Raw genomic sequence first — 24,074 nt, 5'->3', positions numbered from 1 at the left:
AGATCATGACCTGAGCCGAAGTCGGATGCTCAACCAACTGAGCCACCCAGGCGTCCCCTCACAGATTTTAATATGTTGTAGTTTTGTTTTCATTTAGTTCTATAATTCTCTAATTACTCTTTTGACTTTTTTTTTCTTTGACTTTTATGGGTTATTTGAGATATTTGGGGATTTTTGAGATATGTTTTTATTACTCATTTCTAATTTAATTCCTTTGTAGTCAAATTATGTGTTTTGAATCCTATAAAATTTATTATTCTTTCCAAATAACTTTTTTCAAATAATTTAAAACTACTTTTAAACTGTTTTTAGACTATTTACAATTGAAGGGTTACTATAAAGTGACTCTTGATATAGGTAAGTTTAAACCTGCTACTTCCTTCCTATTTGTTTTTTGTTTCTTCTACATGTTCTTTATTCCCTTTTTCCTTTTGTTCTGCCGTATTTTGGATTTTTAAAAAATTATTTTATTTCCTTTGTTGGCCTATTAACTATCACATGTGTTTCATTTTGTTTTTCTTTTATTTATTTTTTTCGAAGTTTATTTATTTTGAGAGACCGAGAGTGCAGGCAGGGAAGGGGCAGAGAGAGGGAGAGGGAAAATTCCAAGTAGTCTCTGTGCTGTGTCACAGTGCCTGACACGGGCTCTATCCAATGAACTGTGAAATCATGGCCTAAGCGAAAATCAAGAGTTGGACGCTTGACTGAGACACCCAGGTGCCCAGTTTCTGTTTTTTTTTTTTTTTTTAAATGGTTGCTTTAAGTTTTATAGTATACATCTTTAATTTATCACATGCATCTTGACATGTGGTATTATACCACTTCACATGTAGTATTAGAGTCTCTTGGGTCTTGTGCTACTACAGTTTACTTCCATTTATGTTCTAAATTTCGCAATGTATTGGTATCATTTTTGGTTGAAACAGTCAATTTTCTTTTAAAGAGATTTAAAAACTAAGGGGAAAAATCTTTATATTTAGTCTCATTTACCATTTCTTGTGCTTTTCATTCCTTTGGATAGATCCAGACTGCCACCTATTACCTTTTTCCTTCTGTAACTTCCTTTAACATTTCCTATAGTGCGTGTCTGTTGGTGATGGATTCTTTTTAACATTTACAATTTGAGATCATCTTTACTTCATCTTAGTTTTTGAAAGATATTTTCTCTGACAGTTGAATTCTTAGTTGATAGTTTTTTTCAATACTTTAAAGATTAAATTTCACCTCTTTAACCTCTTTGATCTTTAGGTTTATAATTTCCGTGAGATTTGTAAAGTTTTGGGACATTATTTTTTCAGACTCTTTCCTACTTCTTTTGGGTGCTCCACTTATCCATATACTGAGATGCTTGATATCCTACAGCTTATTTATGCTTTTTTTTCAGTCTTGTGTTCCTGTTTTGTATAGTGTCTGTTGCTAGGTCTTCCTGTTCATTGACATTTTCTTTGCAGTGTCTAATCTGCTGTTAATCCCAAACAGCATTTTTTATTACTAGAACAATCAAATTTTTATTTTTTTATTAAAAAAAAAGTGTATTTACTTATTTTGAGAGACAGAGTGTGTACATGTGTGCCAGCCAGGGAAGGGGAGAGAGAGAATCTCAAACAAGCTCCATGCTGTCAGCATGGAGTCCGACATGGGGCTTGATCTGACAAACCACAAGATCATGACCTGAGCAGAAAATAAGAGTCAGCTGTTCAACTGACCACTCAACCAACTGAGCTGCCCAGGCACCCCTTCATCTGCTTTTTTGAATGTATGAACTACGTTTATGATAAGTGATTTAATGTTCTTGTCTGGTAAATCATGTATGGATCATTTTCTGTTGATTGATTTTTGGCATTATGAGTGGTATTTTCCTTCTTTGCATGTCTTCTAATTTTTTTTTAATGTTTATTTTGAGAGAGAGAGGGTGCGCATGAGTGTGAGCAGGAGAGGGGGAAGAGAGAATTCCAAGCAGGCTCCACATTGACAGTGCATAGCCTGACACAGGTCTCGAACTCATGAACTAACTGTGAGATGATGACCTGAGCTGAGATCAAGAGTCAGATTCTTAACCGAGTGAACTACCTACCTAGGCGCTACCCCTCCCCCCTTTTTAAGATTTTATTTTTAAGTAATCTTTATACCCCAGATGGGGCTTGAACCCACAACCCCAAGATCAAGGTCCAGAAATTCCTTAGGTGTTTGAAAACCAATAAGCTAAAGCACTTCACAGGCGTAATCTCTTCTGAACTTCACAGTAAGCCTGAGAAATACACTACTCCTGTTTTATAGATGAGGAAATGAAGCAAAGAAGAGTGAAGTGGCTTACTCATGGTCCGATAGTTGTTAGTTATATTTGATGATAAGGAATCATGTTTCTGTCTCCTATCAAACCTGATGCTTCTGTTACCTCTCTGTTGACTATGAAATAGGCTTATCTCTAAAGTCTGTTAAACATACCCAAAAACACTGAATCTGTGGTTCCAAACAACTTAGGGATCCAGAAAAGTGTGCTTTTCTTTGTTTATACTTTGCACCAAATATTCGATTTAGCTCTCTATAGCAACTGACTGTGATAAGCTAAATTGTCTAGCAAAGGTGTTTCTGTCCCAGACCATTATCTTAATCCTTTGAATGTCCTTGTTTGTTTCTTTTAAAATCATTTAAAGACCTGGAATAGTGCACAATTTAATATTTTCATTTATAACAACTGAAGAATTTAATATTTTCATTTATAACAACTGTACTAATATGAGTCCATAGTGTAACTTCTGTTTTGAATTTTTTCCAAGTTTTATAAAACTAAAAAATATTTTCAGTGTCTTATAATTTAGGTTGCATTTAGCTCTCAGACTTCACAGTTTTGTAGTAAGTTGTGTAGCTTATAACTTTGTTTAATCAGAACTGGTAATATTTGCTAGTGAGATTTTCTGTAGTCTTTTGAAGTGATTTCATATGTGCCATGAATCTTAGATCCTGCAATCTATTTAACACAGTAGTACCAGTGTTAGACTACAAATACTAGGAAAAGTAATTCTTTTCAGTCAAGATTGGTTTTGGATTTACTTTTGGAATTCTTGAATAGTCAATTGATTTTATTAGTATGTGAAAACAAGCAAAGCTCTGTAGCCAGGAATAAATAAGAAGGCCTTAGGAATAGGATTTAAATGGTTTGTTTTCCATTTTGGATGCTTTTAAAAGACAAAATAGCTAAGTTTTTCAAACTTCTGGAAGTTACTATAGTTAAATAATTCAAACAAAAAATGGTCACAAATCAAACTGGTTTATCTGCTACATTTGAAATGCTATAGTGAATGAGAGAATGCAATGTAGGGAATATAAGAAGTTTGGCTAATTTAATTTGCTTGTTATAAAAGACTTCATAGCAACTTTTAAATTTGGGAATACTTGGATCTGTGTTAATTTTTTTTATGACATTGTTTATCATTTGTAAACAAATGAATAAACTCGTTTTAAGTGCTTGATATCAGTTTCTTAATCACTATTTACTCTTTCTCTGTTTTCATTGAAACATAATTGATATAACATATTAATTTCTACTCTATTGTAATGAAACTTTTTACTGATAAGATCTGGCAGGTTGACAGATCAGTTTTATCCATAAAACAGGTATAAGGCTATCTGCATTTTCTGTATAGATTAAAAAAAAATTTTTTTTTTAATGTTTATTTTTGAGAGCTAGAGAGAGCACAAGTTGGGGAGGGGCAGAGAGAGAGGGAGACACAGAATCCGAAGCAGGCTCCAGGCTCTGAGCTGTCAGCACAGAGCCTGATGAGGGGCTGGAACTCACAGACCACGAGATGGTGACCTGAGTCAAAGTCGGACACTTTTAGCCGACTGAGCCACCCAGGTGCCCGTCTGTGTAGATTTTTGCTTTCTTTTTATTACATAAGAATTTGGAATGGCACACAATGGTAAATCATTTAAGAATGATATTCATAGGTTTATTTCTATGATATATATGAATGAGTTTTTTGTAGCTCATGTTTTTCTTTTAATAAACTGGTTGAAATGATTTAAAGTTTTACATAATGCTTTTTGTCATGATTATAAACACATTGGTGTGTTTCTCAGAGCTGTAATCTATAAGTCTTATGTTTTTAAGAAGCTTACTTTTAGGGAATGTTTGGATAGCTTCATCTTGATTTATTTCTTCACTTATTTTGTCACGTGTATTTTCTATTTACTTCCAAAATAATGTTCACAGACTATTCATAGAGGGATAATCTAAACAAGACAAAATCATTACTTTAGAGGATATGGAATGTTTTAAAGTCACATTTAAGAGAAAGTCATGATCTTTTTTACTGCATTCTTTAAAAATATTTTTTTTTAATGTTTATGTATTTTTGAGAGAGAGAGCGTGCACATGAGCCGGTGGGGGCTGGGGGGCGGGGTGCAGAGAGAGAGGGAGACACAGAATCCAAAGCAGGCTCCAGGCTTCAAGCTGTCAGCTCAGAGTCCAATGAAGGGCTCTAACCCACAAACCGTGAGATCATGACTTGAGCCAAGTCGAATGCTTAACCAACTCAGCCACCTAGGTGCCCCTATTCCCTAATACTATTATAAAACACATATGAAAAATTCTTTTGTATTAATCCCTGAGCAAATTATAGGCTTCTGGGAAATGAGGTATGTCTTCATTAGTAGTCAGAAAAGGAATCTAAGGAGCTCTTAAATTTGTAAGAATTTTAATTTAGAATTAGATTTTGAAATGTTTTATGTGGGTACTCTGAGAAGCATTTGTAAGATTGTTAGCAACTCATCTTAGTCTATTGAAGATAACACATATTTTGTAGGCTAATATGAGGAATTATTTGTGAAATTGATAGAAAATGCAGTGTGTTGTCTAAGTGTTTGGAAATACCGTTTTTGTCCACAAATCTGTAAACAGGAACACATCCATAGTGACTATATTGTGGTTTCCCTTCACAGATACCAAGTTGTGCTAGTACATCCATATAAATAATTAATACCTGAAGTCTCAATGTAACATGGACATTAACAGTGATGACAAATAAATACAGACGCTTGGGAATCAAATACTAGGCGAAAAACACTTTTAAAAAGGTAAGAAAATAAGTAATCTTAATTAAGGCCAAGTGGGCTTTAGTTAGTAGAAGCCATTGACCAAAATTTCTTTTTCAGTGTATCAGGCTTTTAAGAAACACGTCTGGGTAATCCTGTGTATCTTAATACTGGTAGAACTCAGCTGTAAGTATCAGTTCTTGTGTGAAATGACAGTTGCAGATATCCTTGCCTGGTAAATATCATAACAAAAGAGGTTCCTATAGTGAACACCCAGTCCACAATGGGTAGTAAGGTGGCTTACTAGAACTTTGAATAGAGTGCTAGAATGGGAGTGTCCATGTATACTCAGACACATGTTAAATTGTGCATCCTGCCTCTGATGATTGCCACCCCCACCACATACTTATAGAATGTAATGTTTTGCTATGTTTGTGAAAGGCGTTCAGGTTTGGATATAAAGGAGTTGGCAGTTGGAGTCTTTGTTGTAAGAAGAGTGAATTTTCAAGTCAAGGGTTACTTTTTGTAGGATTGTGTTTGCGCTGTGCACCTTCCTGTTAATTTAGCATATTTCTTAATGCAGTATTAAATGATTTTGTTTAGACATTTTTCCTACCTTGTGTTTTTCAAGAATTTACAGGGCACATTTGGGAGAGGTTGCATCTGTAGATATTAGATGTTAGTACTGATCTCCTAGCTGATTAAAACTGTAATCTTTTTATATTTAGTAGGCAGTAACTCTAGATTACAAGGTTTGTTAACTGTATCAGTTTTAAAATTGTAATCCTTCACTGAAAATAGTGTCACTTTTAGAATATTTATTTTCGTGTTTATAATAAAGGGACAATCTGTCATAAACATTGCTAGTCTTTTTTCTTGTGTTCTTTCTTTTTTCTAAATGGGCACTCATAATAATATTTAGCAAGATTCTCTGAAAAGGATATCATAATACATTATTATAAAGTAAAATTCTTAATTAACCAGCCTGTCCAAGAAATGGAGTGTAATTAGATTAATTAAAATATCTGGCCAACTGGGTACTTACTAAAAGAAAATCCTTACTGTTTTTGTCCTAACTGAAAATCCATAAGCCAAAAATAATAAAGTTTCTCTTTGTAATAGAGTCTTAGGGCACTTAAGTAATCATCAAGGTTACCATATATGGATATTTGAAGACTTAGTTGATTCTTTGGTGTGCATAACTTACATTATTTTTGTTGTTCAGTCCCCAGTTTTTCATATTTGAGGCCAAAGCTTGGGAAGGCCTCTAGAATAAGAGTAATAGATTATATATTCTTACTTATATCTTGTTAAAGGCAGTCTTTGGGTCACCTCAAAAAAATATTGCTGTAGACTCTAGGAAAGAATGGAGTCACATTTTGATGCAAACTAATAATGAGTTGTTATAAGGATTTGGTATATTTCAAGCTCTTTTTGATTTGTTTTTGTTGGTTTTTAAAAATTCTTTTGTGGTTCCTTAGTATCTCTGAGACTATGGAGTTACTAAGAAGTATCAAAGATGTTATTTTGAATAGATACTCTGTTACCTACTATTTCCTCTTATTATAGGTGGGGTAAATCTGTTAGCATAAGTTAATTTGTTTCTTTAATTTTTTTTTTATTATTTTATTTTAACGAAAGGAATTTAGGAGGTTCTAGTATTCTCCATGGCTGAAGCTGAGAGTCTGAAACCCTGATGCTTAAGCTCTATTCTAGATCATAGCTCCAACTCCTTCAGGATATAAGGAAAAGATAATATTTCCACAATGATAGATCTTTGGTTGTTCAGGTAAGTTATTTAGTTTTGCAGTAGTGAAGACAACTATAGTTTTGTTTTGTTTTGTTTTTCTTTTTGGTGGGGATGGTTACTTGTTATATTTCTGTATGTCTGCATGGCAAATTGTATAGTCTGGCTGGCAGTTCATAGGAGTGTGGAGCTATAGGCAATGGGTTAGGGATGAAATATTTTCCCACTCTTCCCGTTAGGGGTATAAACGAAGTGCCTAAGTATGTTGGAACTCTAGAGTATTATACCTATCTTTGACTCCTAGGTATTTTTGATTCAAGGGGCTTTATGAAATTGCTTGATTTCTGTTTCTCACCGGTTTTCTTTTTAAGTATGTATTCATTCAGCTTTCTATCTATGTATCTATCTGTCATCTATATCCATCTCTCTTAATGGGGAAGAAAGAAGAGATCCCTTTGTACGAGGTAGTATATAATAGAATCTATAGTTTCAAAAAGGCAAATATTAAGAACTTTAATTTGAAATCCATAGGTGGGTCCCCGGGTTTCACTCTCCTACTTTTAACTTTATAGTGATAATTGCTCAACTGAAGAAATTTGTCGTAGAATTGTATGACAAGGGTAGTCTGAACCATTACTAAACAATTTGTGTTTATGTTTTAGACAGAAGAATCCTATGGTAACACTGATCAATTGTTCTTGTTTTTGCCTTTCACTTTGGTTTGATATCATGACCAGTTTGGTAAAAATTGTTCAATTAATAAAACTTAATATTGTGATAGTAAATATCAGCTAGAACATTGGTGTTAATGGAGGATTGCCAGTCCCTCAATTCCCAAAATGCACCATACCATACTATTTTGGTAATTATAGTGGAGCAAAAGGTTATATGCATTATTTTTAAATACCTTTTTGAGATTTCTTATAAGTGGGTGATAGAGTAGTATTCCATTAGGTGGACCATTTTAATTTAATGTTTATTATTCCTTTTAGTTCATATTGATGCAGTTTGCAGATGTGATCACAGGGGCTGGACATTTATGATGTGAAACACTGCTGATACTGTTTCAGGATCCTACAGTTAGATTTGAGGTAAAAGTAGATTCAAATTTCGGGGAAGATAGTTCAGCAGCAAATAAATGGGTGAGATGTTAGACGTATAGGTAGGATTTGGGGTTTAATATGAGTAGACAGGCTGAAATTTGGTTGACTGTCCTTGATGTGCTCTCCAATAGGATAAGAGCTTTGAGGGTGGGAGTCAGAGGAAAAGAGTCTGTTTAATTCTGGTGATTGATCATATTCTCTTCCCTCTATTCTAGAAAGTGCCATATTCATTAGTTGGTAGATAAAATATAGGAACTACATTCTAGTTGCTAGATTCAGTTTTGCCATAGGAATATGTTAACTAACAATTTCCCTTAATTCTAAAACAAGAGTGATTGAATTGGGTGCTGGCTAAGATTTTCACCATGTGCCTCCTATTTAGTTAACTAGCAAGGTTATTTTCTGAGATTCTTAGCTTATAAACAAGTCCCTTTCTGTTCCCTTAGTAATTTAATATTTGGCAGGAATATAATTTTGTGCTCCAAACCTGTTCACTGAATTTCTTCAGTAACTCTATATTATATAGCTAAAATGAGGAAAATAACTACTTAAGTCTATAGTACTTTGCTAAACATGGGAAACAATGTTAAGACTTGGTTGAGATGGTCAGGACATTTTTAGTCCCTTTTTGGTAATTGAAATTTGCACTCAACTTACTAGATAACTATAGAAAGTATGTGCCTTTGTATAAGCCTATCCAGAATAGAAAAGATGAAGAAAAAAGTTAGAAGAAAAATTATCAGAGGGAAGAATGCTCAGATTTCATTTAATCTTCAGAATGTTTACCAATTTATTACCTTAAGTGCATACAATATGTTAATTTCAGGCAAGCAATTGAGTCCTACTTTGTACTTCTTTAACCAAAGTGGTCATAGCTTGCTTGCTTGCTTTATTATTTCTAGAATCAAATAAGGACTTTTAAAAGATATATTATAAATAGGTCTAATTTAGTTTGAACCTGATGACTATATGATTTTAGTAGAATACTGTCTGGATGCAGTGGTCTAAGGCAGTGCTTCTCAAATACTAGCAGGCATATAAATCACCTGGGAATCTGATTAATTGGTAGATCTGGGACAGGGTTTGATATTCTGCATTTCCAGCAAGCTTCCAAGAGATGCCCATGATGCTCGTTCTTAGGCCACACTTTGAGTTGTGAGATTTTGAGGTACCAAAACTATCCTTGTTATAAAACAGGTTCGCTTTAAATATGGCTCAATAGCACAGGATTTGAGAACTGTAAATAAAATGGACTTTATTGTAGTTGTTGAATGGAATAAGAATGCTTTTTAGGGATCAGAAGAAACAAAAAGAGGTTTAATCTTTCATATTTATTAGTGTTTTGATCACTGAAATGGTGAAGAAATAAAATAGGCCCTCATTATAGGTGGTGTTTTATAATTATATATATTATGTATACATACATAATACTAATAATATGAAATATTATACATATGTTCTTTACAAGTAACTCTGAGTAATAATAATAGGTTTATTTTATTAATAATGACAGGGCAGCAATTTTGCTTTCATTTGGATTGCTATGGAAAGAAAAGGGCTTAGGAGTGCCTATTATGGGTATCATTTGAGGTTTATATGTCTTTAATTGGCATCACCTTTTAAAAAGTAAAGGTTAACAAATTCTTTTTTTATATAAAATATTACTATTGCCAATATTATTTTTGAATCATAAATCATGAGTGTAATCAAATTTGCATTAAAGATGTTTGCATTATATTTTGTAAAGTTTAAAAAATTAACTTATGTTTCTTTTGTGTATTTACATAGGTAATTAATATTTAAAAACTAGTAACCTTCAAATTTCAGAGCTCCAGATTTGGGTGTATAAACAAATAAATTGATTTTAATATTTTTTTTAGTTTGTGCTGTTTTGGAGCATCATTTGAAGTTTAACTTATATTTTTTGTAATTAAAAGTGGATATTTATGGTACATTCAATATTTATTACCTGTGATTTAAAATAGACTGTAATCTTCATGACAAGATTTAAGCAAAAGAGAATTACATATCACGTCCCTCTAATGAATCCCAAAATAGGAGAAGTTTACTATGTGAAATGTATTTCTAAGTTCTGATTGGTGTCCTTTACTTATTCATGCGATGGCTGTATAACTCTCTAGAACAAATTATCATATTCTAATTCCAGAGCTGGTTTTGTGAGTCTTGTAAGATTTTTAAAAACTGTTAATTAAAAATTTAAAAGTATACCTTACTGTGAAACAAAACTAAACTCAATCAGCTTACATATTTTTGGGAAACTTAATACATTTGTCAGCAGTCAGGAACAGGAAGACATTTCCCTTTAATATTTCTTTTTTTTGGTATGTGGTAGCATGTTGCTATGGCTTCTGTAGTTCTTCATAACTGTTCTGCTGTTAGACATTTCTGGTTGAGGCAAAGGAGAGATTGTATTTGATTTGCAGGGGGAGAGGTAGAACGGCATTGGGAGGGTTTGTAGGAGGAGCTATGGGAAGCGTGGAAGGGAGGGGGAAGGGTACTATGCAACTATGTACTACAGCTGTTACTGGCTTCTTTCTGTATCCATCCTACCCCCCCATTTGGAAGTTAAGCAGTGAAGTGGCAAATTATCTTGTGAAAGCTAAACAGAAGAGGAGCAGAAGAATGGATACTTGAAATGTTAATAGCTCCTTTATTCTGCTTTATGGGAGAACCTTTGGAAAATAATAACCACTTAAGAGTTTATCCAGATAGATCAATCAGGGCAGTTTTCAATTTCCCTTGCATTTCTATCTTAGACACACCCAACATCCACATCAGAAAACCAGCTCATTCCCAATATGAGTTAAAACTGTGGCATATACGTATATACAGGAGTTTAAAGAAGGAGAGAATGTGTTGTCCTTATTTCTTAGATGCAGTATTTGCTTTGGGGGGGCTTCTCCTTTTTCTTCTATCCTCTTCAGAATACTTCCTTTCACTTGCTAATTTATGGCTGTACTTCTAGAGACTAGGGAGGTTTGGCTTTCCTCTGTTTTGCTTTTAGCTTATTGCAAGCTAGGATTGTGATATCTGTTCATCTGCTGGTTACAACCGAAAGTTTTTGGATGTCACATAGTTTGTTATCAGAGGATTTGACCTAAAACTCATTTTAATAAGAGTGAATTAAGAAGAGCTGAGCCTACCACTTTACCTCCCAGGAATGTTTTGAGAAAACATAAGAAATGATTGGGATAGTTTTTGTGATTGTTGCTATATAAATTCGTAGGTATTATTTTAATAACCAAGATGAAATCCTGTCTTTGAGGTAACTCTTCTCTGGGCCCTTTGTGCCTTTGTATCTGAAAAGCAGATAAACAGCAAGGCAGGTTAAAGGCATGGTCTCTAGAGCCCTGCTCTGCCACTTCTGTGTATGGTTTTGGATACATTACTTAAACTATACACATACCTCATCCTCTTCCTCATTTGTAAAGTAGGGATGGTAATAGCATCTACCTTAGTTGTTGTGAGACTTAAATGAGTTAATGTATGTAAAGCATATAGAATGATTCCTGGAACATATTAAGTACCATATAATTGTTAGCTGTTATTATTAATATCATTTTTGGAAATGTTAATAAATTATATCACGTAATTTATTAATATTGGCTATACTTGGATTTAAAAGTTAATAGCTTTATGCTTTTGTTTTAGGTATATTAACTATTACCTTTTTCTCATTATTTTGTTTACATTTTTGAAGGTTTCCCAATGAGTGGATCATGATGACCGTATTGTAGGGACTTGCCATAGTATGGCTGCTTCCCGATCTACTCGTGTTACAAGATCAACAGTGGGGTTAAACGGCTTGGATGAATCTTTTTGTGGTAGAACTTTAAGGAATCGTAGCATTGCTCACCCTGAAGAAATCTCTTCTCATTCTCAAGTACGATCAAGATCACCAAAGAAGAGACCAGAGCCTGTGCAAATTCAGAAAGGAAATAATAATGGAAGAACTACTGATTTAAAACAGCAAAGTACTCGAGAATCATGGGTAAGCCCTAGGAAAAGAGGACTTTCTTCTTCAGAAAAAGATAACATAGAAAGGCAGGCTGTAGAAAATTGTGAGAGAAGGCAAACAGAACCTGTTTCACCAGTTTTAAAAAGAATTAAGCGTTGTCTTAGATCTGAAGCACCAAACAGTTCAGAAGAAGATTCACCTATAAAATCAGACAAGGAGTCGGTAGAAGAGAGGAATACAGTAGTGGACAATGATGCAGATTTCCAAGGGACTAAACGAGCTTGTCGATGTCTTATACTGGATGATTGTGAGAAAAGGGAAATTAAAAAGGTGAATGTCAGTGAGGAAGGGCCACTTAATTCTACAGTAGTTGAAGAAATCGCAGGCTATTTGGCTGTCAATGGTGTTGATGACAGCAATTCAGCTGTTATAAACTATGACGACTGTCAGCCTGATGGGAACACTAAACAAAATAGCACTGGTTCGTATGTGTTGCAGGAAAAGTCAGTAGCTGAAAATGGGGATTCGGATACCCACACTTCAATGTTCCTTGATAGTAGGAAGGACGACAGTTATATAGACCATAACGTGCCTTGCACAAATTCAGAAGTGCAGGTCAAGTTGGAGGACCACAAAATAGTAACTGCCTGCCTGCCTGTGGAACATGTTAATCAGCTGACTACTGAGCCAGCTACAGGTCCCTTTTCTGAAATTCAGTCATCCTTAAGGGATTCTGAGGAGGAAGTAGATGTGGTGGGAGATAGCAGTGCCTCAAAAGAGCAGTGTAATGAAAACACCAATAACGCCCTGGACACAAGTCTTGAGAGTATGCCAGTCTCTGGAGAACCAGAATCATCTTCTGTTCTAGACTGTGTTTCAGCTCAAATGATGTCTTTATCAGAACCTCAAGAACATCGATATACTCTGAGAACTTCACCACGAAGGGCAGCCCCTACCAGAGGTAGTCCCACTAAAAACAATTCTCCTTGCAGAGAAAATGGACAATTTGAGGAGAATAATCTTAGTCCCAATGAAACAAATGCAACTGTTAGTGATAATAGAAGTGAATCTCCCACAAATCCTGATGAAATTTCTCAGAATGAAAAAGGAATATTTTGTGACTCTGGAAATTATGGGAGTGAAGGACTAAGTAAGCCACCCTCAGAGGCAAGACTTAATATTGGACATTTGCCATCTGCCAAAGAGAGTGCCAATCCACACAATACAGAAGAAGAAGATGATGATCCTGATGTTTATTACTTTGAATCAGATCATGTGGCACTGAAACACAACAAAGAGTATGTGTAAATATGGTAACCATGAATTCTGCTTTGTTTATTATTCCCCACGCTTTCAGTATCTATTCTTAAATGTCTATTCATAGCATTTTTATTATAGCTGAAATTAATGCTTTAGCTTAAATTTTAGGTTTAACATAATGATTATCTCAACTCTTAAAAAAGCTCCAAAAAAAGACTTTAAAACTCAACTTACTACTCTTCTCAATGACAATATGGTTTTCTAGTTTTGATAGTTCATACATCTTAATTAGAAAAGACATGTGGAAGCCATGGTTGATGGTGTTTTTGTTTATTAATAAGTTTTATACCGTTTCAGTTAATTTGTAAAATGGAAACATCTTTACTTATCACAGTACACTTTGATTTATAGTCGCAGAACTTTATGAAGTGTCTAGGCCTTCTAGGCAGTGTAGAAGAATTAACGAGTGCTTAGACATCATATAGATTAAGAGAAATCTGGCAGGCTATAAATCCACTTTTATCTTAGTTGCTTATATCTACTTTCCAGTTAAAACTTTTGACTAAAAAATGTACTTTATGCATTACCTTTGACTTGTGATTTGTAGAGTAGATATTACTGTTAATACCATGACAGCTAATTGTATATTGTAATTAGCATATTAGCAAGTTAGTCTGTTGCATAGTTTACATAAAGCATTTGAGACAAATTTTTCCTGACTCTGAATTATAAGGGGAGACTATCTTAAAATACTGTCAGTTCTTAGCCTTTGTTTTGAAGGCAAAGTATTCTGGGTAATAACACAAATAAATTGGAGCTAACTCCGAGTAATCGTGCAAGGAACTGTTGATGAACGGCGAACAGTGCTTACTGTAAACACCATGATCAACAACAGAAAAATCACCTTTTGCCCCTACAAAATATGCTTTTGAATTGCTATCACATTATATAGGCTATGTAAAAATGTTAATTTGAGGAAACTTTGTAATGCTTTTGTTGTGACAATTGCCAGATTCTGGTATGTATCAGATCAAAGTATCAAATCCTGGTTGTGGAACATAATAATTTTTTGCCATACATTATAGATAGGTTGCATTTGTGTATGATAATTTAGTGGCCTTTTAACATAGATTTCTTTTCTGAAAAAATTTTTTTATAAATAGTATTTTAATATTGATTTAATAGAGGTCATTTTATGTGAGTATTTTATCCATTTATTTTTATGGAACTGTTAGCATTTTTATGTATTTGAAATATTTGAAGTCCAATCTGAGAGAAAAACAACTAAGTGAGGTTTTTTCAATTTCAGATAATTTGAGTTCTTACCATTGGTATTATTCATCAGTTTTTAAAACCAGAATTGTTTATCTGGAGGCACAAGGAGGAAGAACATATGTCTTGGGGAAAGACCAAAAACTCAAGAAGTGTGCATTTTTACAAAATATACTCATTAGTTTAATTTTTTGTTTTTTATTGTTTCTTTGGCAAAGAAATGCTCTTTTTAAGGCTTAGCTGGTTTTTTTTTTTTTAAGTGTTTTATTTACTTTTGAGAGAGCATGAGTGGGGGAGGTGCAGAGAGAGAGGGGGACAGGATCTGAAGTGAGCTCCGAGCTGACAGCAGCAAGCCCAAGGGGGGCTCGAACTCACGAACTGTGAGATCATTGACCTGAGCTGAAGTCAGCCACTCAACCGACTGAGCCACCCAGGTGCCCCAAGACTTAGCTAGAATATTGATGGGAAGTATTTTCTCATAACTCATTATGGTCCTTTTTTTGTTAGAGCTCTCCTGATAGTAATTCTGAAGGATGATGTTTATAAAACAGTTGTGTAAAGATAGTGGTCTTAATATTTAAAAAGTGATGTTCCGTATTCCTAACCCTTTGAGAATGAGACCAATACAGTTTCATGGGTTTCTCAGGATGTACAAAGTCCTTTGGAATTTGGATGGTAGATGCTTTATTAGGACAGTATTTTTAAATTAATGCCTCATTGGGTGACCTTGGGCAAAAGAAATCATTCTTTTTTGGTTTGTTGCCTTTCTCCAGTCTTTTGAAGATAGCATCTTTTGACAATTCACTTTCAATGTTTTTTCCCTCTGGAGGAAGCATGTTGGTAGAAGTGAGATGGAGAGTGAGAGCATCTTGATTAGCATCTTGGTTAGAGATAATTTAAAGAAAATTGAGAGAGGGTGTTTGATCATGTTAGATGCAATCTCTTTCAGTAAGATCCTTCTTCAAATGCTTTTTGTCTAGAGCCAAGAGCCTTTTGTCTTGGCCTTTTTTTTTTTTTTTTTTTTGTACCCAAATTATCATTGTAAAAGATAGCATCGTGATACCCATCTAGTGCTTTGAAGTCTCAAGCTAATTTCTTGCATTTGAAAATGCATTTGGGGTTAAAAAAAAAAAAAAGATAAATGGGGTAGATGGAATATTCTACTGCATACACAGGTACACATTATACTGTATCAAATACTTTGTTTTTCTTTCTCATTCTCTTCATGCTAGTAAATTTCTCTATAGACAACTTCCTTTGGAAACTGGGAATTGGGCATTGCTCAGATTACACATGACTGTCTTTACCAGTAGGGAATGAGTACTTCCTGATGGCCAGATTAAAAAATATGTTATTGATAGAAAACACTCAGTATGGCCTAGTTCTTTGGAGCCAGGAAGACATAGCTCTTTATTCGAGTTACAACTCTTCTCTAAGTTAACATTGATTATTTAATCAGTAACCTTCTATCCTACCATTTAGCCTATAATTTATCTGTCTTGTTTGCAGGGATATCACATATAAGGTCATCTAATGAAATGGTTTGTAAATGTTTGAAAAGATACTGTGTATAGAATGCTAGCCTTAGGGGTGCCTGAGTCCTTCAGTTGGTTGAGTGCCAGACTTTGGCTCAGGTCATGATGTCACAGCTCCTGAGTTTGAGCCCTGCATTGGGCTCTGTGCTGACAGCTTGGAGCTTGGAACCTGCTTGGGATTCTGTTTTCCTCTCTCTCTGCCCCTCCCCCACTCATGCTTTGTCTCTGTCTCAAAAATAAACATTAAAAAAAAAAACAAAGAATCCTAGCCTTAGACCTGATTCATGGTAATTAGGCCATAGGCCAGAGAAATGAATTTGTGGGCATTTTGGGTACTTACCCTGTTTCCTTTTTAGATGCCATCCCTCTTCTTTAGCATATAAACCCACAGTTTGCTTTTATATATTTATTTTTCCAAATGGAAAACTATGAGCACGGGGGACTGAATATTATCTTTGTTTCTGGCAAGATTCCAGCTGTGGATTATTTTACTAGATGTGCTTTCTCAAAGAGTAGTGGGTGGGGAATCAAAAAAATATTATTTTACCTCAAAATCCTCTGATCTTCAAGATTGAAGGATTCTGTTAAAGTGGTAGGTAATACCTGGTGACTACCTTTTTGGCCTAATAGCCAGACTGACTGAGATCATGTACTTAACTATGATTTGCCTTTTCTTTTTGAGAATTGACCTTTTGTGGATTTTGAATCAGAAGCGTTGAGTCAGGTGTCTTAGATTTGAAGTTCTTGTTCTAGGGGGAGCAGGTATAGAGAAGGTCCTGGGTTTTAATGTTCAGAGCTTTTTTCCCAGTTCACAAGGCAACCACTAGAAAATAAATTTTTGAATGGAAATGTGATTTGGTCAGTTGTCTCTGAATTTCTCTCTGTATTCTCCTTGTACAAGAACACTTAAATTTATATTCGAAGGGCCTTGGATAGCTTCATTTAAAGATCTTACAACTTTTCATGAACAGGCAGAGGATAAAAAGCCAGATTAAGAGTTTCTGGATTCTTGAGGTTTTCTAAAGGGTTAACTCACTGATAAGATTATTAATGCTTATACCAATTTTCAAGTTTCTAGATAATGAAAGTTTTAAGAATAAGCCAGTTGTTTATCAAATAGAGTATTGCTTATGTAGTCTCTAGGTAAGACATTTTTAAGCCATATTAGAATATTTATAGGAATTGTATTTTTAAACTTGGTCCTCTGAAAACGTTAATATACTTTAAATAATTACAATATGTTCTTTTACACTATGCTTATGATCAATCTTCTCATATCTTCATCGGTTTCAGAAGCTGCATAGAGAAAATCCTCATGAGGTCTTGTAGATTCACTTCCTGTGAGACTACTTTTACTGTTTGTCTAAGTTTCTTTCAAGGGACCAGAAAACTCCAGGATTAGGGATCGATTTTGCTTAGAAAGCAATAGAGGAGCCATCTTGCCCTAGATAAAATAATGTTATATTTGTGTTATACTTCATAAGGTACCAAGTGATTTCACTGAATTTCTCATTTGACACTCCAACTCAGAAGTAGATAGCATAGGTGGCATTATACAGTCCCCATTTCCTAACTCACAATTAAGGTTTTAAAGTTATTTATTGAAAGTATGAGGAACTATTGGCAGACATAAGATAGAGGCAGATATCTATAGGTACATAAAGAACTCCCATATTCTAATTCATAGTCTGAACTACTCCTGGTTTACCTCATCCAGTAAAGACTTAATTCCGTGGATTTTCGGGTTTCTAGGTTTAGAACTCTCAAGGAGAAGGTGCTAGGTACTCAGTTTTTACAGTTCTTTGCTCTGAGTTTAAGCTCTGTAATTGCATAATCATGATTATCTGGTTTTATCTGTCAGAGAATCAGCATTATTGGTAAGTAACCTGTTTTACTTATTGGATGAAATGTTTTCATGTTCATTGTTTTAAAGAACATTTTGTTAGTTTATCTGTGAAGAATAATTGCCCTGTATGAATTGGGGGTATAAAACTTATGCTACAGCTTGACTTTAAAAAGAGAACTTGGATAATTTGCAAAAAAATACTTTGGGGGGGGCGTGTTTAGAATGCATTTAAGTATATTAAAGTCAGAGGTTACCAGAGAAAACTCATGCGTGGTGTACCTTCTCAACTAATTGGAAAAGACTGTGGAATATAATAGCTGGATTGGCCCCAGTAGTTTGGCACAAGATTAATGAGAGGAGAGAGATAAATAATGTCCTTAGTATAACATTTTTGGTTGTAAGAGGAGTATGCCGTTGACTAAGAAATAATCAGTGAATTCTTTGTTTTTTTCCTTTCCATATCAACATCTTTTATTTCAACTGATGTGAATGGTTTCCAAAAGGGATTCTCTTTTGTAATCTGAGTGTGTTTGTAGTATAATTTACCTTTTTCTTCTTGACTCAGAGTCATTTTTGCTGACAGAGGTTATGTAGTGATACTTTTCTGGCATCACTGCCAGAATATCTCTGTTTTAGCTTATGTGAAACGATTCACACTTCTCTGCTTTTTATGTTCTCATAATTTAGCTTCTTTTTTATGTTCAAATTCTGTAACTTACAATTTTCTTCTTTTCTTCATTTTTGTTGACTTTCATTTTGTTGTCTCTAGTGCTATAGTGCTTTTTGTTCTCTTTAAACTTAGAATCAGAATAACCAGGCTTGTCAGAATTATGTCTCAAGATTCTTGAGTGATGCACTGAAGAATTTCTCTTTGAATGCATAGATAAGCATTAGTGCAAGGAGATGTTCATTTTAATTGTATGTTTTCTTGTTTGCTTGGTTTAGAGGCTGTTGCTTACATAAGCTACCAGGTATCTAAATTCTGGATAGAGAAACAACAGTTGTTTCTTTATACATGGCAATAAGTACTCATTAGCAACAAAACCCTTTTGGTTTTTTTTTATTAAAAAAATTGTTTTTAATGTTTGTTTCTTTTGAGAGAGAGATAGCATGAGCAGAGGAGGAGCAGAGAGAGAGAGGAAGACACAGATTCTGAAGCAGGCTCCAGACTGAGCCATTAGCACAGAGCCCCATGTGGGGCTTGAATTCACAAACCATGACATCATGACCTGAGTCAAAGTCAGAGGCTTAACCGACTGCACCATCCAGGTGCCCCATATTTTTTCTTTTTTAAAGTTTGAGAGAGAGCGAGCAAGCAAGCGAGCATGCACATGTGTGTGAGCCAGGGGAGAGGCACAGAGAGAGGAAGAGAGAAAATCCCAAAGCAGGCACCATCTGCACAGACCCCAATGCTGGGCTTGAACTCTTGAACTGTGAGATCATGACCTGGGCCAAAATCAAGAGTCGGAGGCTTAACCGACTGAGTCACCCAGGCACCTCAGCAGTAAAACCCATTTAGTATTTGAGACTAATTGAAGCTGAGCCGTTAGTTGCAGGAACCTGATTTTAATAGTTTTTTGTAAGCTCAAAAAGTTTGGGGTGCCTGGGTGGCCAAGTCAGTTAAGTGTCTGACTCTTGATTTTGGATCATGTCATGATCTCATGGTTCGAGAAATTGAGCCCTGCTTTGAGCCCCAAGTTGGGCTCTGCTCTCTGAGCACGGAACCTGCCTGGGATTCTCTCTTCCCTTCTATCTTTGCACCACCCCCCCCCCCCCCCCACCTCTCAAAATAAATAGACTTCTAAAAATGATGTGTTTTTATAAATTGGTGAGCAGACTATACCATATATGTATTTCTTTGATGACTCATGTCATTAGATATTACAATGTTCAGTAATAAATGAGAAGATCTGTTTTGTGACTTTTCTATTTCTTCAGTGAAGTATGTGTCTTTAGTGAGGTCTGTGTACCGCTATTTCTTTTACATTGTCATGGAAAGCTGCTTCTACTTTTCTCTTTAATCTCTGATTTTAACATAGAGAAATTTGTAAAGTGATGAGAAAAGTCTGAGCAATTTGTTCAGGGCACTCTCAGTAGGCAGAATTATCTGTAGTGTGTTATGATTCATTTTCACATACTTAAAATATTTCAGATGTCCACCATACAAATATTACTGAGGGTCTGGATTTTGTTCTCTTTCTTTAAAAGTATTGAAATTTGTTCTGACAGGCAGTTAATTTACTTGATAATATGCTTGATCCTATTAAGGTTTATGTTTTAGCTGTGTTAGGGGGATGTCCAGGGTAGCCTGTATTTTAGGTTTAGTTTAGCCTTACTTCTTGGCATGGCCTTTCTGGTGTTTCATTTAAAAAGGTCTTTACTCTGGCTAGTTGAAACCTGAAGGAAGACTCTAGCCTCATGAAAACAGTTGGTCTTGTGGAATCTCATGTTTTACATGTGCAGCTTTGTACATGTAAGATTCCAGGGGACCCTTACACAAATATTTGGTGTTTTTCTGTCTTTTTCTGTTTTGCTTCTTCCTCTTTGGTGCTCTGTCCCACAAATTCCAGCTGCCTCACTTCCCCAAACACTCTTTTTTTTTCTCTCTCTCTGCTCAGCAAGACGGCTTCCTGTTCTGCAGTACTAATGATACTTCCATGTGGAAAGTGTGATCATAGTGTGGCTTATCTTATTTGTTTGTTCTCTCTTATAGGTCATAGTCCTGCACTACATATTGTCTGTTGTCAAACAATAATTGTTTCTGTGTTTTCTCCAGTTGTGTAGTTGTGTTTGGCAAGAGGATATTCAGTGTTTGTTTTCTGTCATGATTGAAAGTGGAACTTTCTGATTTGATTTCAGTATGCACTTAGGTATGTTTTCTTCTTATGACATTCACCCCAGCCTGAAGTTTGACCATTTGGAAATTATTTTTGTTGACACTCCTGTGACAGTGAGGACTAGTTTCTACTTATTAGTAAAACATTAGTTTAAGTAGCTTTTTTTTCTGAGAAGCTGAAGTCAGAGAAATTGGAATAATACCAATTTGAATTGAAGAATGAGGGTAAAAGAGACTTGACATTGTTTTAGTTGTGTTGATGAAGTGTTGCTATGGTTTGAGCAGAAGTAAAAATTGGGTTACTGGTTCAGATACACTTCATGAGGATGGGTACAAGATACAGTGATGCATAAGAAGATACGAAACAGGGTTTACTAGGTTTCAAGTGTTAACCTTAAAAGATGAAAGAGTAATGTATCTAGATTTTAGTTGTTTTTCCTTTCAGGTCTTTTGGCTGGGCCAAATTTGATGTAGTATATTTCAGAAAGCTATGGTGAATATGCTTTCTTTATGACTGTCTGTCTAATGTAGTTTCTTGTAAATGTTAAGTATTTTGCAGAAATTTATTTTCCCTGGTACTATTTTTACCATTTATGTGAAGTTGGAGAACTGATTCAACTTTTGTTGTTTGCTTCTTTTCACTTGTCCTATATTATCATTCCTCTTAATTGTAAATGTATTTTTTATATTATTTTAACTGACAGTTATCAGAATATAAAGCCATGAATTATTTTGTTATGATTAAATTTTCAGTTGGAGAGAAAGGGTCATGCTAATAGCTTACTGGCAATGAGAGTGGAAAGTGCCATTGAAAAAGATTATAGTCAACACCTGAATTATCTTCTTAATAAACATTTCAAAATATATATATGGATATGAAGAGTCAAGTTAAATGAACCAAATGTAATGTTTTATAAGGTTTTTTAAGTCACCATTCATGACTGGATAATGTTTTTATCTTTAAAATGCTATCTTATTTAATCTAGAATCTTAATATTTTTAAAAGTTTTATTTGTAGATTATTTGCAAAAGAACTAGATTTGAGGAACATCCCAGTCTCCTTCCAGTAGAATTCTCAGCTGGTAGTTTGATGCTGGGTAAATGTTTTTAACTTCTGAGGTTGTTAGTTTTCTTATCTGTTAAAAAAAATTTGGACATGATTTGATTTCTGTAATTCAAATGAATATATAAATATATCTTTGCCCTTCCCCTTGCTTTTGGCACTGCTTGAGCTTTGGTTATTGACTTCTTTCTTATTTTGTATGCTCTCTGTTGATATTCTCACACAGTGCTGTGGTTTAAATTATCATTTCTATATTGATGGATTTCCAAATGTATATATCTCCAATCAGATTATTCTTAGGCTTCAGACTGCTTGCAAGATATATCCATTTGCTTTCTCCACAGTAAACTCAATGGAACATGTCTAAAATTGAACTTACCATTGCTTCCTTCGCGCACATCCAATATTCAACACTATCTTTTCACTTAATTGTATCTTTCACTTGCCCAGTCTGGAAAAACAGGAGTAATCTTCAATTACTTCTTCACTACACCCTCCTCTCCTACCAGTGTTATGATTCAACTTTATTTCTTTGTTCTCAGTGTTGCTTTCTTAAATTTAGGTCATCTCTGTCATCTCTTTTCTGGATTACTGGAAATGCTTCCTAACTTACTTTCTGCAGTGCTAGTGTACTATTTCCCCAATGGACTCCTACAGTGTAGCTAGAATAAATGTTTTTAGAATAAAATCTACTCTTTAAAATGAATTATTTGGGCCTGGGTGGCTTAGTTAGTTAAACGTCCAACTTCAGCTCAGGTCATGATCTTGTGGTCTGTGAGTTTGAACCCCTCATTGCTGTGTGCTGACAGCTCAGAGGCTGCAGCCTGCTTTGGATTCTGTGTCTTCCTTGCTCTCTGCCCCTCCCCAACTCGTGCTCTGTCTCTCTGTGTCTGTCAAAAATGAATAAAAGTTTTAAAAAATTTAAGAAAGTAAAATGAATTATTGCACGATTTTTAAACATTCTTTTACTGTTTCTCGATATTCTAAACAGATTATTAGTTCCTTGTTATATTCTTTTACTTGAGGCTTTCTTATATGCCTAAATGCCTGCTCTAGTCCACTCTTACCCCATCTCCCTGGTTATCTTCCTTTCTCTGTCTGCAAAAGGAGTAAGATGTTTAAATTTAGAAATTCTATACTCTGAGAATTCTTTCCTATCTTCCCAAGATTGACTGATTGCTCCTTGTGTGCATTATCATAGCAACATGTACAATAGAACTCAAGCTCTTTGGAGGAACCATGTCTTTCTGTTGGTTGATGTATCTTTGGAGAAATGTAAACCTTATCCTGCTTTGAAAATGTCAGAGAAAAATTTAGCATGCTTTTCATAGTAGAGTTTTTTTTATGCCATTAGTTGAACTTTTAATACTTTGAATTTATAAAATTTAGTACTAGTGATTATTTCCTTTTTTTTACTTAAAAAATCTAGATTTTAAGTTTTCAAAAGAAATGTTGAATCAGTGACAATCATTCACATAGTTCACTAAACTCAGGAGTTGTGGAGAGATAATTGGTATGGTGGGGGATTTGGGGAAGAAGGGTGTGCCTCATGATCACGTTGGTTGTCTGAACACATTATCAGGTGGTAGGATAATGTTTTTACATGCCTGTATAAAAAAAATGTAAGCTCAGTTAATACCAGACCCCAAAGAGAGAAAGTGGTTGTATTACAAAATAAATTTATAAGTTTGGTATGATCAGAATGTTTTGTATAGTTTTAAATATATTTTTACAGTCAATCTAGAGTTTTGACAGTAGGCTTTAGGAAGCAACAGAATGGTAAGAATCTGTTTGGGTTATCTTTATTGAGTTGAAGGACTTGAAAGAAAATGTGTGTCCCTGCCTATTTATGTGTCTGTTCTATTTAAGATTTTCAATAGGGGATATTATTTAGCTTTTTCTGTATGAACTCATAATTTTGAGTAGAAGCTAGAAATAATTAAAAACACAAGACATATCCTGTGTCTTTGAAGTTATTGTAAGATGATTGTATACAGATAGCTTAACAGATAAATTCTTTAGCTATATTTGAGGTATATTGCCCTGTAGAATATTAGTTTATTACTAGAGATTACTGGTTTGTCTCTATTATGTGAAATTTTTATGTATTTGCAATTACAGAATAGAAGGGCAACTTTTTACTTGTTATAATGTATTGTTTCTTAGAATGGGTAATCTAAAACTCTAGAGAAAATATGTAAATCTTGATCTGACTGGTGGTCAGGATTTTTTTCTAGATTATTGTACAACTTCTATAATGTTAACCACAGTACAGTCAGTTGCATTCAGCTTCCTGAATTCTTAAAGAAACTCAAGAATTTTATTGAATAGATTTAGAGAAATAGGTATTAGGAACCAGTTATAAAGTCATCTTTTATGGTTTCTTATTACAAGAAGCC

At 34.6% G+C, this 24,074-nt stretch overlaps 1 protein-coding gene across 7 annotated transcripts in view; it reads left to right on the top strand.

Moving 5' to 3' along the window:
* Positions 1-24,074, top strand: part of ZZZ3 (zinc finger ZZ-type containing 3) — a 110,896-nt gene that overhangs the window by 37,324 nt on the left and 49,498 nt on the right. For all 7 annotated transcript variants that reach the window (XR_006206171.1, XM_042952266.1, XM_042952268.1 and 4 more), the window contains exons 2-5: positions 4,942-5,076; positions 6,676-6,823; positions 7,774-7,872; positions 11,606-13,161. Coding sequence is in view for 6 of the 7 variants with exons in the window: in XM_042952266.1 (XP_042808200.1) it covers positions 11,657-13,161 (1,505 nt within the window). In the remaining variant the exon portion in view is untranslated. The remainder of the gene's footprint in view (positions 1-4,941; positions 5,077-6,675; positions 6,824-7,773; positions 7,873-11,605; positions 13,162-24,074) is intronic.

The sequence above is a fragment of the Panthera leo genome, chromosome C1, assembly GCF_018350215.1.
Source record: "Panthera leo isolate Ple1 chromosome C1, P.leo_Ple1_pat1.1, whole genome shotgun sequence".
Taxonomy (NCBI): domain Eukaryota; kingdom Metazoa; phylum Chordata; class Mammalia; order Carnivora; family Felidae; genus Panthera; species Panthera leo.
Note: the sequence above shows the minus strand (reverse complement) of the source record. Positions and strands in the feature narration are given on the sequence as shown.